This window comes from Abramis brama, assembly GCF_963993115.1.
Source record: "Abramis brama genome assembly, chromosome: 15".
Classification (NCBI taxonomy): domain Eukaryota; kingdom Metazoa; phylum Chordata; class Actinopteri; order Cypriniformes; family Leuciscidae; genus Abramis; species Abramis brama.
This window is the reverse complement of record NC_139977.1, coordinates 26,870,111-26,886,264: the sequence shown is the minus strand read 5'-3', so window position 1 is coordinate 26,886,264 and position 16,154 is coordinate 26,870,111. Positions and strand designations below refer to the sequence as shown.

At 34.8% G+C, this 16,154-nt stretch overlaps 1 protein-coding gene and 1 long non-coding RNA gene across 24 annotated transcripts in view; both read right to left on the bottom strand.

Moving 5' to 3' along the window:
- Positions 1-2,819: 2,819 nt before the first annotated feature.
- LOC311096904 lies at positions 2,820-4,237 on the bottom strand. Of its 2 annotated transcripts, none has more exons than XR_014609160.1 (3): positions 4,136-4,237; positions 3,627-3,754; positions 2,820-3,543 (listed from the first exon to the last, which is right to left on the bottom strand). It is a non-coding gene; the product is annotated as an uncharacterized lncRNA (long non-coding RNA). The 2 variants fall into 2 exon arrangements; XR_014609161.1 differs by having other exon boundaries at positions 4,140-4,194.
- Positions 4,238-6,576: 2,339 nt separating this feature from the next.
- nedd4l (NEDD4 like E3 ubiquitin protein ligase) overlaps positions 6,577-16,154 on the bottom strand; it is a 74,045-nt gene continuing 64,467 nt past the window's right edge. For 21 of the 22 annotated variants that reach the window (XM_084136136.1, XM_084136125.1, XM_084136126.1 and 18 more), the window contains 13 exons: positions 15,087-15,145; positions 14,512-14,577; positions 13,950-14,179; positions 12,815-12,936; positions 12,376-12,446; positions 11,662-11,757; positions 11,461-11,534; positions 11,317-11,377; positions 11,100-11,159; positions 10,508-10,615; positions 9,177-9,273; positions 8,603-8,675; positions 6,577-8,424 (listed from right to left, as the gene is read on the bottom strand). In XM_084136136.1, the coding sequence (XP_083992262.1) occupies positions 8,322-8,424; positions 8,603-8,675; positions 9,177-9,273; positions 10,508-10,615; positions 11,100-11,159; positions 11,317-11,377; positions 11,461-11,534; positions 11,662-11,757; positions 12,376-12,446; positions 12,815-12,936; positions 13,950-14,179; positions 14,512-14,577; positions 15,087-15,145 (1,220 nt within the window). In that variant the 3' untranslated portion in view covers positions 6,577-8,321. The remainder of the gene's footprint in view (positions 8,425-8,602; positions 8,676-9,176; positions 9,274-10,507; positions 10,616-11,099; positions 11,160-11,316; positions 11,378-11,460; positions 11,535-11,661; positions 11,758-12,375; positions 12,447-12,814; positions 12,937-13,949; positions 14,180-14,511; positions 14,578-15,086; positions 15,146-16,154) is intronic. The other variant, XM_084136138.1, reaches the window with a different exon arrangement.

Genomic DNA, 16,154 nt, shown 5'->3' with positions numbered 1-16,154 from the left:
AGAGAATGAATCTCATTGGTTCTTGAGGAAGCTCAAACGTGCTGTAACACAAGAATGAATCTCATTGGCTCTTGCTGAAGCTCAAACGTGCTGCGTAACAAGAGAATGAATCTCATTGGCTCTTGCTGAAGCTCAAACGTGCTGCGTAACAAGAGAATGAATCTCATTGGTTCTTGCAGAAGCTCAAACGTGCTGTGTAACACAAGAATGAATCTCATTGGTTCTTGCTAAAGCTCAAACGTGCTGCGTAACACATGAGAATGAACCTCATTGGCTCTTGCAGAAGCTCAAACGTGCTGCGTAACAAGAGAATGAATCTCATTGGTTCTTGCAGAAGCTCAAACGTGCTGTGTAACACAAGAATGAATCTCATTGGTTCTTGAGGAAGCTCAAACGTGCTGCGTAACAAGAGAATGAATCTCATTGGTTCTTGCAGAAGCTCAAACATGCTGCGTAACACAAGAATGAATCTCATTGGTTCTTGAGGAAGCTCAAACGTGCTGCGTAACACAAGAATGAATCTCATTGGTTCTTGAGGAAGCTCAAACGTGCTGTGTAACAAGAGAATGAATCTCATTGGTTCTTGCAGAAGCTCAAACGTGCTGTATAACAAGAGAATGAATCTCATTGGTTCTTGAGGAAGCTCAAACATGCTGTGTAACACAAGAATGAATCTCATTGGTTTTTTCACGTCAAGCAAGCATGTTTGAGCCTCAGTTTACCACAACTGATGTGCGAGTTGATGAATGTTTACAGGTATATGTGAATAAAAGCCTAAATTAAATCTGTTCATCATATAACGTGATCGTTTCTCTTCAAATTCGGACTAAACCGCTCAATTCATATGGAATAGTTTTACGATCTCTTTATGAACTTTTTGAATTGCAAAGTGGTAGTTGCGTAGACTGTCAGTGGAGGGACAGAAATCTCTCAGATTTCATCAAAATATCTTAATTTGTGTTTCGAAGATGAACGAAAGTCTAACGGGTCTGAAACGACATGAGTGTGAGTAAATGATGACAGAATTTTCATTTTTTGGGTGAACTATCCCTTTAAATAGATATTTACTTTATGAGCGAGATGAATGTACAACATGGTAAAAATTGTTAATGTAACTGCTAGAACTGAATGTTGGAAGCTGCTCATTTTCAATGTTAAAATTTACAAAGTAAAATATTTCATTTTTATTTCCTTTACTGTTTAGTTTTACTTTACTGATCTATGCTGTTTGTCTCTGTGAAGGTAGGATAAGGTGGTGAATATGATACTATGGAAAAGTTTGCACACTTGCCCTAGTAAACAGCTGTTGTAACCGTAAGAATGACAATCCTCCCACCTTCACGTTTCCATCATCCTTTGAAAGTCAAATGACTTATTGCCTCATTACTATATATAAACACACACGTTTGAAGCAACATATTTGTCCTGTTAATGCACCGCACAAATGAATCACCTGAAATTAAAAACTGTGATGTTTGCTGCTTTATGCAAATCTAGATAGTCTTATATTTAAGTATTAGTAGTGAATAGGGATTGAAGGTCATAGGTTATAAGATTTTTGATTTGACTAAACCTCAATCCTGTTGTATTGGCTTTGAATGGCCTTTTCTGAATGATATAATGTATACTAATAAATATTGTTTTTCTTTTTTTTTGAGTATGGGCTTGATTTTAATCACAAATCATGTGTTACAAATAACATTTGACCCATAAAACACTTCAAAACTTTGTAGATTTTATTGTCACGAAGATACCACATTAATACAGAATACAATATGAAGGAAGCAAGCATCACATGACATGCATGCTGAACTCATTATTAATAATCTAATAACAGCAACTGGGTCAGTAGGCAGACATGATCTGTTCATCAACCTTACACACAAAGTCATACGTATTCATTTAAAGACACAAAGGTGTTTCATATTCCCACAATAGAATCCCACAAGCCTGTGACATCATCTGTTTCTCTTCGCTGCTGATTGGCTGAGGGGGTCGTGAGGTCTCACCGTGACTATTTAGTGTGATAATGGCGTTTGACGACAGAGGATACAAACACCATTGTCACACTCCACAGCTCAGGAGGACAACAAACAGACAGACAGGAACACTGCAGGTGTATAACCGTGTTTGTGCTCATTCCAGAAGTAGTTTTATCAACTGTTGTAAATTGTAACACTATACTTTTACTTTGTAGTATGGTCAGGGTATTGAATTCGTCTTAACGTTTCAGAATCGCATCTAAACCCTCAAAATTATCCTCTGAACAGCAACTTGCACTTAAATGAACAAGGCCAGGATAGGTTGGCCTTCCCCCCTTCTCTTTCAGTCAGCAGTCGGTTATCGTCTTCTGTTTACATGCTGGTCAGTGGAGTGGACGGTGATGGGAACAGTGCAGATGGTTTCTTCTAAACCATAGTTTGTTTCATATATTATTTTTGAAAATGTTAAATATGTTGTAACAATAAAGTAACCTAAACAAAAACCTTCAGAACTTAAAGTTCTGCTAAATGGTCCCATTGCCACTCCATATGGAATATTAAAATGTCATGTACAAGAATATGACTAAGGCAATGCATCATTTTTCAATATAAGCATCATGAAGTCAGTGTCACATGATGCTTCAGAAATCATTCTGATATGCTGATCTGATGCTCAAGGAACATTTCTTATTATCAACGTTATTTGATGAATAGAAAGTTAAAAAGAACAGAATTTATAACATTATAAATAAACTTTTTGTTTGTTTGTTTCTGGAAGTTAAATTCATTTGAACAAAATAAAACTTTAATATTAAAAACAATATTTTTTTTATTTTAAAATGATAATATAATTAAACATTTTATTTCAGATAGTTGCCAAGCCTTCTATTTTGGTGTACTAAAATAAACAAACTGAAACAAACATTAATAAAAACTACAGACATTTAAAAAAAAAAAAAAAAAAAAAAACGACACCAAAATTACTAAGATTTTAACAAATTAAAATAAAAAATCTTCATGATATAATTGTATCTCAGTGCTACAAAAATAACAATAATTTACTGTCAATTTTCAATCAGTTTCACGCATCCTTGCTGAGCAAAATTATTAATTTATTTAATTCTTTTTATCCATCAAGGTCCATTGATTGAAAAATAGTTGGAAATGTCTCTTCTTGAACTCTTTTTTTATTAAACTACTGAACTACTGAAACTACTTTTTTTTTTTTTTTACAAAGATTTAGTATTATATAAAACTTGTTTTCTGAAGACATTAAGTTTAGTCACTTCTGATGTACAAACACTCACTGACCCTTTTGTTTGCATTAAAAAAAAGTAAATTGTAAAAAGCAATCATTTTGTTGTTTATGAATCGTTTCTAATCGTCATGAATTTCCTACTGAAAAAAACACCACAACCTTAAATATTAATATAGATAATTAATAAGCTCAAATGAGGATTTTTTTTTTGACACCATATCCTTTCTCAAGAGTTTCTGTGGACACGTTGACTTACCACAGACCCTGTTTTGTAAAGATGGCTGATCCACGTGTTCCTCCATGCTGTAGGAATAAAGAGAGCACTGAAAAAGAAACACTTCACAAAACAATCTCTCAGTGAACTACAAACACTATAAAACACTCACACTCTTATATCCTCACATAGTCTCTTACAGGGTTCCTCAGTCTGCAAGAAAACGAGAACAAGTCCAGTCTCTGAACCGAGTTTGCCATGACTGGTCATTCTGCTCTCCTCTAACCTCCCTATATGTACCTAGAGAGGGTTTAGTCAAACAGTTTTGTGATAAGCTTAGAGAAGTATTGATCCGCAGTGACGTGGGGACGAGGTCACTAACCCAAAACCTGAGTGCTTATGAAAAAAAAGCTTTTGAAAAGCAGTTTCCAGTAAGCATTCTTACAAATGCACCAGCAACATTTCAGACATCTGTACCCATAAAAACAATCATGCGATATAAATCGTGGTGAGACCTTCTGAAATGCTTTGATAGGCTCTTGAATCAGTGATTGAAATATAAGATAATATGGTTATTGATTTTGTCAGGCCAAATATTTCAGCAGGTGCAAAAGAAAGATTATACTGACACTAGAGGACTGTATTTATTCCATTCAAATCCACGTAACATAACCGTCTTACCTACTTTCCAACACAGTCAGGCCTGCCGCAGTGTTACAATAACTGAAGCTCATTCTCTGAATAGGTGCAGGTGAGTTTGGAGCTGGACTTGTTTGCGATTGCTGAAAGAGAGCACTTGATAAAGTGTACAGGACAGCAAGCCGCTTTTATTTGCTTGTCCTTGGATCTGATTGCTGCCCGATTGCATGTGTGAATGAACTGAGTTTCCTTCACCGCTTAGCATCACAGCTGGACACATGGCATGAGGCTCTGCTGAGCAACATTAATGGACAAATGACCAGAAATGATTTGACTCACCAAGTAAATCAACCGTCTAGAAAAACAAATACGTTTTTGAAACGTCATCATATAAAAAAATATAATGCATATTAATCATAATTTTGTATTGTGAATAATATAAGCATAATTCATGTTAAATTATATGCAATTACTATTATAAGAAATGTATAATATAAAATATTTTACAGAATTATTTTGGTTTGTAATGAACCAAAAACGTCGCAAAAACTATGACTTGACAGTATTCCGGCACATAAAATAATATCAATATTATTTGCTTTAGTGAAATTTGAAAATGAAAATGTTGACGTCCAAAAAAGACAACATTCATAATTTTTAAAAAGTCATTCAAAACTTTGGAGTTAGTTTGATTTTTTTTTTTTTTAAGAAATCTTTAAGAAATTAATGTTTATTCAGTAAGGATGCATTAAATTGATCAAAAGTGACAGTAAAGACATATATAATGTTACATAAGATTTCTTTTTCAAATATTTTTTTTTCTTCAAAAAATTAAATAAATAAATAAAATCCCCCCAAAAAATATATCACAATGTTCACAAACATTTGAAGCAGCATAACAATATTCAACATTGCTAATAATAATAATAAATGTCCCAAATCAGCATATTAGAATGATTTATGAAGGATCATGTGACACTGAAGACTGAAAATTGAGCTCTGTCATCAAATAAATATATTGATTTTAAAACCTATTAAACCAGTTCTTTACATTCGTGAAAATTATTATTTTTAAACAAATAAATGCAATAAAAAAATCTTGCCGACCCCAAACTTTTGAAAAGTAGTGTACTGTATGTAAATTTCTAATATGTAGCCTATATATATTACACAATTATATTTTATTTATAATCTGTGTGTGTATGTATGTATATATGTGTATATATGTATATGTGTGTGTGCATATATATGATATGATATATGATTATATTATATTATATATATATATATATATATATATATATTTATATATTTATTTATTTATATATATATATACACACATACATATATATACATATATTTATATATGCATAATGAAAAATCTCTTGTTAATGGAAAGCCTCTTGTTTGACAATTATTTCTAATATATTTCATAAATTATGTAGGATTGTAATGTTAAGCATAGAAGTAGAAATTCAGAGAAGTCAAAACAGCCTTGAACTAGATTAAAAAGACTGAATGGCTGCCAGATTTGACCCGGTTACAGCGCCTGCAGCTTTGAAACAGGTCAAATCAACAGAACATTAACATTGCATATCTGTAAAAAAAAAAAAAAGCAAGAAAACCCCCACAATATTCTCTTCGACTTCAGACAATCCAGTAAATGATAAAGTTCAGTTTATCTCAACCACTCAACCTTCAGCTTAAAATGAAACCTGGAATAGACATGTACTGTAGGGGAATTTACCATGGTAGAAATACCATGAATTAGTTTTTAACATTTACCATGAAATCAATGTGTAGAAATACTACAGAGCCCCTAAAGGGACATGTTGATGGGGAAAAAAAAATGAGATGGGAGAAAAAAAAAAAAAAATCGATTCTCAATGCTTCTGCTCACAAAACATTTGCTTTCAAAAAAGTTTTTCCAGGGAACGCAAATGTTTCATGAGTGAATGCAAAGTTTCTCGGAGGAATGCAAAAGTTTTGAGAGTGAACGCAAATGTTTTGCGAGCAAATGCCAAGATTTTCGGCGGAACGCAAATGTTCTGCGAGGGAATGCAAAGGTTTTGAGAGCGAACGTTTTTCAGGGGAACGCAAATGTTTTGCAAAGGGAATGCCAAGGTTTTGTGAGCGAATGCAAAAGTTTTGCGAGTGAACGTTTCTCAGGGAAACGCAAATGGTTTGCGAAGGGAACGAAAAGGTTTTGTGAGAGAATGCAAAGTTTTGCAAGTGAGAGAGCGATTTTGAGAGCAAATGTTTCTCGGGGGAACGCAAATGTTTCGCGATCGAACGGAAAGTTTCCAGATTTTTCGGAATTTTTCTTCCCATCAATTTTTTTTTTTATCACCATGTCCCTTTAGGGGCTCCGTAAAATCCAAACCCATTTGACACTGAAAATCCTATTTAAATTTTTATTTTAGTTCCTGCATTTATGCCAAAACATTTTGAGAATTTTCGGATAAAACGACAACACACCTAAATTCCATTTATCAGTTTATTTCGAATGAAGTTATACGAATTGCAAAGTCTCATGGTGAGCAGGAACCAGACAGTAAATGTTCCTCATCGATAAAAAAAGAACTGCCCCTACAAAAGAGGAAGGGAAATTTATAACAATAACAATAATCATAATGTTATCACAAACCTACAGACCCACAGCGGCCTGAAAAGTGTGAGTGGGGAGGCGTACAGAAAAAAAAAAAACAAGAAGACTGGAAAAGAAAATGGAAAAAGTCTGAAGTCTTACTCCAGGTGGAGCTCGTTCCTACAGAGCTGATCCAGACGTCACACTGAGGAGTCAGGCTGACTCCAGATCAGCTGTAGGGATGAGCTGTGATCTGATATGTTAGCAGCAGGCCGATTACAAACAATAGATATTGCACCAAGTAACTGAGTGCTTTAAAAAGAAAGAAATAGATAATCACATTCAAGTTCACAAATAAACAGGTGACATGACCCTAGTGTGTGATCAATAAAGTGCCCTTATAGGTACAGTGGTGTTAGAAGAAACGAGATAGAATGAAATAAAGACAGAAAGAGAGAAAGAAAGAAACGTTTACGTCCTGAAAGTCTACGAGACTTGCAGTGTTGAATCACAGCGCTTTTAAGATAGCTACACTCCGTGTCGCTCTTTAATACTTCCAACCGCGTCTTTCCCAAAAACAAACTCATTTACAGCATTATGAACAGGTTTAATCATAATTAAGATAAGAACAATACTTATTACAATTGAAGAAAACCCTCTCTGACAAACTCGTTTACATGTCCAATGCATGTCCGTAACGATTTTATCGATCTTTGCTCTCAACCAAGAAGGAGAATAGCTTTATAATTACTACGTAATCATATTGAAACACAAGATACATGTTCATGCCAGTTTTCATAGCAATACAATAATCATGTTGGTTGTTTGTTTTTTTTGTGTGTGTGTGTTTTTTTTTTTTTCTTTTTTTACCCACGATGATATGGATATAGCCAGGCAATTGATGCATTTTTCAATAACGTTGTTTAAAATAGTAAACCACATTGTTGGTACAAATATCCGTTTACTCGGTAAGAATGACAACAGTATCATAATAACAGCGATAATAATAAACTATTAAAAACAATTATCAACATCCCGTTGCTTCTTGGCGTTGCAAAAGAAGATAAAAAATAATCCTCGACGAAGGAAGGGGAAACTTGGCGAACTTTGCCGGATAAGGGAGGATGAGGATGCGCCCTTCATCCAGGCTGTGTTTCCTAAGGTAATCTGGTGTAAGTAAGACCTGATAAGTGTCCATTGTTGCCTCTTCACTGAACTTTTATTATGTTAATGCAAGAATGGGATTGATTGCAGTGGTTTTTATGCTGTATCAAGGCCACGCCCACTCTGAGGCCACACCCACTGAGGCCTTCAAACACTGAAGTTTCGATTACTGTCAATATAAAAGTTGCCATGGCCTCAGAGGTGGGTTTAAAAATAAAACGTGTTGGGAGAGAACATGATTTGTGGGATACTGCAGGGCTGTTTGGCGTCAAAACTCGTTCACAGCCAATGTCGTTCAGGCTAGACAGATACATGCATATACCGTGTGCTGACATCTCACACACATGCGACCGCTGGGTTCTGGCTGTACAATGGCAACTCGAGAGTGTGTATATGTGAGTATAGATGTGTGCGTGTTGTACATGTCTTTGCTCGTTGGTTGCATTGGGAAGATGGTGTGTATATGAAGGGATTTGTTTAGTCGACGCCTTCAAAGCCTTGGGCGTTCTCCACCGCCATCAGAAGCTTCTCGCGCAGGTCTTCAAACGACTCGTACGTCGGGAGGTCCAGGCGATTAAAGCTGAGCGGGAAGAAAATGGAACAATCAAAGAAATTACAATCTACTTGCTGGAAATCAGAACAGAGTTATGCCGTTTCAGAATATTACCAAAATGTGTTTGTTTTATGAAATGGAATTGAAGGGAATATATATTGATGTTCTTGATTATGTAACGTGGTCAAATCCCTCTAGGTCTTACCAGGTGTGAGCACGAGGGAGCTTTTCAGGTGTCCCCCACTGCTCGATAGTAAACAACTGCGGCCCATTGGAACCTGTGAAAGATCACATGACTCATCAAGGACCAATCAGGGAAGGAGCTATTCTATGGGTCTCAAAGGGCAACACTAAGATCTGAAAATAGATGAAGCTGCTACAAACATCTTATTATACTGTCTTCATTAAAATGTCAAGATAAATGATACTACAATACTACTGCAACACCAGTGACATTTTCTGAAATATTGAATTAATATTATACTATATTAATTTATTAGTTAAATATTTACCTTATGTAGTTATTTGTTGTTATGATGTTATATGACACTGTATGTTATATATTATGTTATTTCATATATGTTATATGTTATGTTGATATATGTTGTTATGATATGTTATATGTTGTTATGTTTGATATGTTATATGTTATGTTTGATAAGTTATGTTAGATATGTTATGATATGTTGTGTTATGATATATTATCTGTTGTTGTATGTTATATGTTACATTACGTGTTATATGTTATGTTATAATATCTACATCTATAACTCATCTACCGTAGAGTTCAGCAAAGCCGTTCATTGGCACTCTGGATGTTCCGGTGACAAACTGCAAAAGTCTGATCCTCTTTTCGGCATCCATTAACAACACAGCCTGAGTAGAGATATAGAGAGACACGGTTAATACCAATAACATTTATCTGTTTATGCAAACGCCATTGAAAAGAGGTCTTAAACATTCAACACTGGTTCCCCTACACGGTTGTTTCAAGGAAGTTTTCTTAAAATAAATATCCTAATTTTTCCATTTAAATAAGCATGAGTGGAAAAAACTCAAAAAGTGTGCACAAAAACCGACCCAGTGAATTAGGATATGTTAAAAATAATTCATATCACCCCAAAATGTTTTATATCTAAATATATCAAAAAATCATCGTACATTTTTTGTGAGTTTTTTTTCGTAAAGTTGTGAGAGAACATGAATTTACGGAAAAGAGAGCAGGGAAAAGGATCGAAAAATGCAACAAGCTACACTCGAACCTGCACTGTGGCTCAACATGTCAGAGCCAGAGGTCAAAGTTTGGTCAGTACCGTAAGCCCCTGCTGATAGATGCCATAACTACACCATTCTGTGGCATACAATAATCTTTCTCCATCGACTGTCATTCAAAAATTAGTTTGCCAGCTGAGCAACTGCAACTGAAATAAATTGAAATAATATAGATATTTAGAAAGAATGTAGAAAGAGCAAGTCTGGCTCCAGACTGCTGATAAGAAGTCCCTAATGACTCTTTCATCAGAGTAAACACTCGATGAGCCTCACATCAAACAGACTTTGATCTGCAACTGCCCTGCGGTGTACTTGGCATGGGCTCAGAAACACTCATGCACACAAAAGCTGACACACTTGACTTTTTCGTGATGTTTGATATCTTTTAATCTAAAGGACTGTGTTTAAAGGCATGAAATTAATTTCGAAGAAAATATGCATTCATGCCTGAATATATTTATACTTATTATTAAAAAAAAAAAAAATGTATGCATTAGTTTGAGCAGCCAACAAGTGTCAGAACTCCTTCAATACTGATTAAAAATCATCCCAGGATACACTTCTTTAAGTAAAAGTTACAATAATAATTTGTAAAGGTACAAAAGCTTGGCTTTTCAGAGATGTATGTAAAATGTATGTAAAATAAAGTTGCATAGTGTACTTTGAAGATCGTTTTAATTTGTTAAACATTTCTCAGTGACTATATTTGTCTTCTTTCATAGTTCTGATGACTTTAAAATTGTTATAAATGTAGAAATAGTAATAATAAAGAATTACTAGTAGGTGCAACTAAACTTATATTGCACACACACACACACAGACTGTTTGTTCTACACACCTTCCAGAACCACTGGATCACAGGGTGATTAGGACAGTAGCCATTCTTATAAACAGTGTGCTGCCTCCAATCATTGACATCCACGTCTCCCAGACCACACATCAGCAGCTGGACACAGAGAATACAGCACATTAAACAAACACAAACCAACATCTTTACCCTCAATATCCTGTAGATAATGATTGATATATATATTTTTTAACTTTACAAAAGATAAGTACTTTATCTTATTTCACATCTGTCAAATCACATAGAGGATACACTGCGGTATAAATAGTAAAGCAGCAGAACCTCTACTGGCTGACACATTTATACCACGGTATATAATGCAACGCCTGTCTTTATTAGTTTTTTATTATTTGCCACTACGACGGGCATAAATTTAGCTTTCCCCCACTATGCAAACAACAGCCTGGACATGGACGTATTATCCTGTGCTCATGTGAGAAGAGCCGATTCATTCAACAAAACAAGAAATTTTGGCTCTTTTATGAAGTGTACGTGTATTATTCTATGGAAGTCTTGGACATGGAGGATGCAGTCTCCATGACAACGGCAGACACTGAGTAATGGGTATGTGGGAAGTTGTTACCTCCAATTCATTTTCATCAAAAATCTTTATCAAGTCGATGGGAATGAGCTCGGTGAATCCCTGTGAAACGGATATGAGAAACATGATCAAAACATTGCATGTCATTATAGCTCGTTGGCATGCAAGTATTATGAATAATCTAACTTCTGCTACCACCTAGTGGCATTAGTTGAAATTACAGATAACTTTTGATTGCGCAAGGAATTTGATCACGTACTTCCAAAAAGGCGTTCATCTGTTTCTGCACCCTGTTCACAAACCGCCACTGAATCACCAGGCTGTGCAGAGCCGAAAGAAAAGACATTGTTAGTATAAGAAGCCATATGTAAGATTTTACATACAGAGCAAAAGAGCAACTCACTCTATGTATTCTTTTTTGTTGTCATTGGTTACAACCATGTCTGATCCGCTTGGCTTCAAATCCACCTGATATGTCTATAAATATACATATATAAAAAATTTATAAACATATACAAAAAAACACTGACAAAAATTACATAAATTACTAAAATTAAATGAAATCTAAAATAAACACAGACATTTAGAAACATGATGGTGTTACCTGTCCAAAGTTGTCCTCATCAATGCAGAACCGCAAATCCAATTCTGTGGGATCGTTTTCCAGAATCCACTTTAGAGAGTTGTAGTATTCACTGTCCTACATAGTGTACATGAACATAAAACATGAGAAAAGTATATATAGTGTATATATTCATATAACTAACATTGTAATCAATGCCTCTAAACAACATTTGGTAACAGTAATAACTATAAATTGTGCATAATTACATGCAACTAACCCTAAACCAAACCCTAACCCTGTAGGCAGTACATGTAATAATATTACTCAGTATTATTACTCCATTACTATAACAAGGACACTTAAAAACTTAAAAAAAGTGTAACCCCATTATTCTCTATAAACTATTACTCTTTATACAATTAATATTACTCTATAAGTATAATTACACTGTAATAAGGGTTACACTTTATTTTAAAGTGACGTAGCTACATTGTACTTACTCAAATAAGTATTGAGTAAAATTAACTAACTACATGTACTTCTTATAGAGTTACGGTTAGGGTTTGGTTTAGTGTTAGTTGCATGTGATTATGCATAATTTACTGTTATTACTAAAGCAAGTACATGTAACGTTACCTTAAAATAAAGTGTTACCAAATAAAGTGTTAGCCAACATTTCAAAGACAAATCTGTTTTTGCATTGTGCCGCTATGTGTTATCTCTTAAAATTGGTGTACATGTGTGTTAACGCACCACTGACTCCATATCATTCAGGGTGATCTGTTTGCCCAGCATCATTTTATAGAACGGTCGAATAAAGAAACCTGAAAAACAAACAAGAACACATTTCTGTTTTAAACTGGGGAAAGAAACTAAAAATCAAACTAAATCCACAAAAAATAGCTGATACCATGATAATTATCAAACGTTAACAATAAAAAGAAAGAAAACATCGGTAACACTTTATTTTACAGTGTCATTGTTACATGTAGTTACTGTAGTAATAACTATAATGCATAATTGCATGCAACCCTTAATCCTAAACCTATAGTAAGTACATGTAGTTACTTAATATTACTCCATACTTAAATGTATAATTACAGTGTAACAAAGACACCTTAAAATAAAGTGTAACCAAAACATCACATGAAAAAGCTTCTGATCGGCTCTTGAAGGTCCTCAGCTTACGTACCATCCAACAGCTTGCCGTGATACACAGCCATTCCAGCCACCCGACCAATGAACTTGAAGTATGAGAGGTGATCCTCATTGCACAGGCCGGAGTTTGGATTGATCTGAAGGGTGTAGTTATCTCTGCAGAAAGACAGATGGGAGACGGTAAATGAATGAATGATGTTGCCAGCTCTGCTGTGTCCCGTAATGAGTGTCAGTGGCAGAGATCTAACAAGATAACAGACCAGCTCTGTGAAAGAGCAACAGCAGATAGATAGACAGATGTGCTGGTATATGGTAATACGATATATCATGATAATGAACATGCACAATATTGTTATCGTGAATACTTCAAAATACCGTGAATAGTTATTTATTACAAATTATTCTGATTTGTTTGAATGCATTTTAAGAATAATTTTCCCATCAACTGTTTAACATGCACCGCTGTGTGCTGCGTCAAGAGAAGCGCATGGCAGAATGAGTGAATGAGACGCACTGAATAAAAAAAGTACATTCACTCTCAGACAGCAGATGGCGCTGACGGAACAGCAGACATGCAGACGTTTTCACAGTAACCCAGAAGCCGCGCTACTTTCTGTTTCTGAACAGTATTTAAATGTTTTAAACAGCCATTTTGTATGCACAATGGCATTCATTGCAGCACTGAACACTTAAATACTTGGACTTAATAGGCTATTTATAAAAAAATAAAAAAAACATTTTACATTTTAATCTGGAGTAGGCTACAACATGCCCTAGATATTGTTTGAAAATGTTTTGATTCTGTATTGTTAACGTTAAATAATATGAGACCTTATTGTAAAGTGTCCCCTATTGTTCTTAATAATTCTCTTGCATTTTAATCTGTACACATTTTACATTTATACATTTTTGTTTACTTTTTTGTATTGCTTTATTGTATTTAAATGTTCAGTTATTTTTATTATAAGGAACAAAGTTTTTAAACCTGTTATAGTATGACAACACTTTTTTTTTAACTTATTTTAATATAGTGATAATACCGAATACTGTGATAAAAGCTTCAGCAATTATCGCAACATAAAAATGCCGTCACATGCCTAATAAAGACAGACAAGCTGACAGACAGACAGACAGACAGATAGTAGTGCACAAACACATGTGATACTTACGTGGCTGAGTACTCAAACAGCCCATAATAAGGGTTAAACATCTCCTTGGAGAGCAGGAAGAACCATTCTCTGGCCACGCCCCCATAGTCCAGGCCTTTCTCCGATTCAAACTCGATCCACAGACGGGCCTTCAGGCTGTCGGGTCTCTTCAGGGACATGATCCGTCTGTATGACTCCTCGAAGATGTTATTCCTGTGCAGCTTCATCTCAAAACGGTTCGGAATATCTGCCTGCGGGAGAGAACGCGACAACAAAACATAACATAAAATGATATCCTGGAATTCATGATTGAAAATAAAATAATAAATTGAAGCTCACTGTTGGTTAGCCAACAGCTTTGAGCGTCACACTAACATCTCAACATAATATTAATGCCTGAAACAATCACAGTACTGTAAACGGCTGTTTCAGTCGTGTGAAGAACAATTTAACACCCAATAGAAAAAAAACCTCTTCACTCCTTGACAAGGATTTCACACAGAATAATTTAGTGTGGCTAGGATTACAGTATGTAGCAGGAAAGAGCTTACAGCAATGTCTCTGAAAACGCTTCGTTTCTTACCGGTTTCTTTAGCTTCTTTCTGAAGTAGTCATACTTCTGCTTGAACTCTCTAGAATACGGCACCGCCTAAGAGAAGACAAGCAAATAAACAATCAAATACATACGTTTAATATCAGTGTAATAACGTATTTCACTGGACGAGATAGAAACCAAACATGAGTTTGGAACATCAAATGTTCTTTTGAAAGCATAATTTCTAAGTATATTTCGATGAATCTCACAACATATGTCAAGAAACTGGACAAGTCATATTTCATATAAAAATGAATTATTATTCTGTAGAGTAAACCAAATTTGTATTTGTTGGAATGCCTCTAATTAAATAAGATTTATATATAAAATGAGTTACCGAGACAAAATATTTAATAATCATTGATATGTATTATTTAATAATAATGTAAAATAATAATAAAGTGTGTGTGTGTGTGTGTGTGTGTGTGTGTGTGTAATCTTTCTCTCTCTCTTTCCACTTGAGACAAAACCCAATTGCAACAACAACAAAAAAAAGAAATGCTAGAGGAAAACAGAAACATAAATAAGAGAAAAATTGTGACCGAGAATAAAAGCACACTCACAGGTCCAGTTATGGCAGGACTCTGGAGGCGAGGGTCTTCCCACTGTGTTTTTTTGGTGTCTGAGAGGGAGAAGTGGAACTTCATTAGCTCACTTCGTCATTTTCAGTGCTATTTGATACAGATTATATTTACACTACACCCACCACTGGACAATGCAAACACTAGAGGTCGTTTGTGAATGCGTATAGCTGACAGACAGAACAGGTGTGTATCGACCGGAGCAGCAGATTCAGCAGTGGTTGAACACACCTGTGTTTGTGGAGCGCGACAGGCACTGAAGGCATGTCCGAGTTTATTGATGCATGAGTAAAATGATCTCACAACGTGTGTTACCTTAAACATCTAAATAATTATTGATCACACAGCACAGAATAAAGAAACAAAATAACAAATAGAAACCTGAGCATATCTGTGACGGAAACCTGCTTTACTGTGTGTGTTTAACTGTGCTATATATATGCTGCACTCCAAACTAAGTATATAGTGATGTATAGATATATAGATTTTTTTTCTAAATATCTGTATATGAAGACCTCCGATGCAAAAGCCTCTGAAAGCCACCTATGTCAAAAATGAGATAATAATATTGAGTGAATGCTCTCCGCACATACATTCATCAAATACTTTCACTTCAAAATCACTAAATCCCAGCCTCAGCCCATTCAGAAATGCCGGTACTTAGGTAGAAACCTATAGATAGGAGCCTGATAAAAAAATTAATATTAAAGAAAAACGTTAGACGGACTTAGAGGCTTTTGCAAATCTTCATATATAATATTTCTATTTAAAATAAATGCTGTTCTTTTGAACTTTCTACTGATAAAATAATCCTGAAAAATGTATCACAGTTTCCACAAAAATATTAAGCAATACATCGGTTTTTTAATAATGATAATAATAAGAAAAGTTTCTTCAGCATATTAGAATGATTTCTGAAGGATCGTGTGACACTGAAGACTGGAGTAATGATACTGAAAATTCAGATTTGACATCACAGGAATAAATTACATTTTAAAACTTAGAAAATAGAGCATTTTAAATTGTAATAATATTTCACAATATTACTGT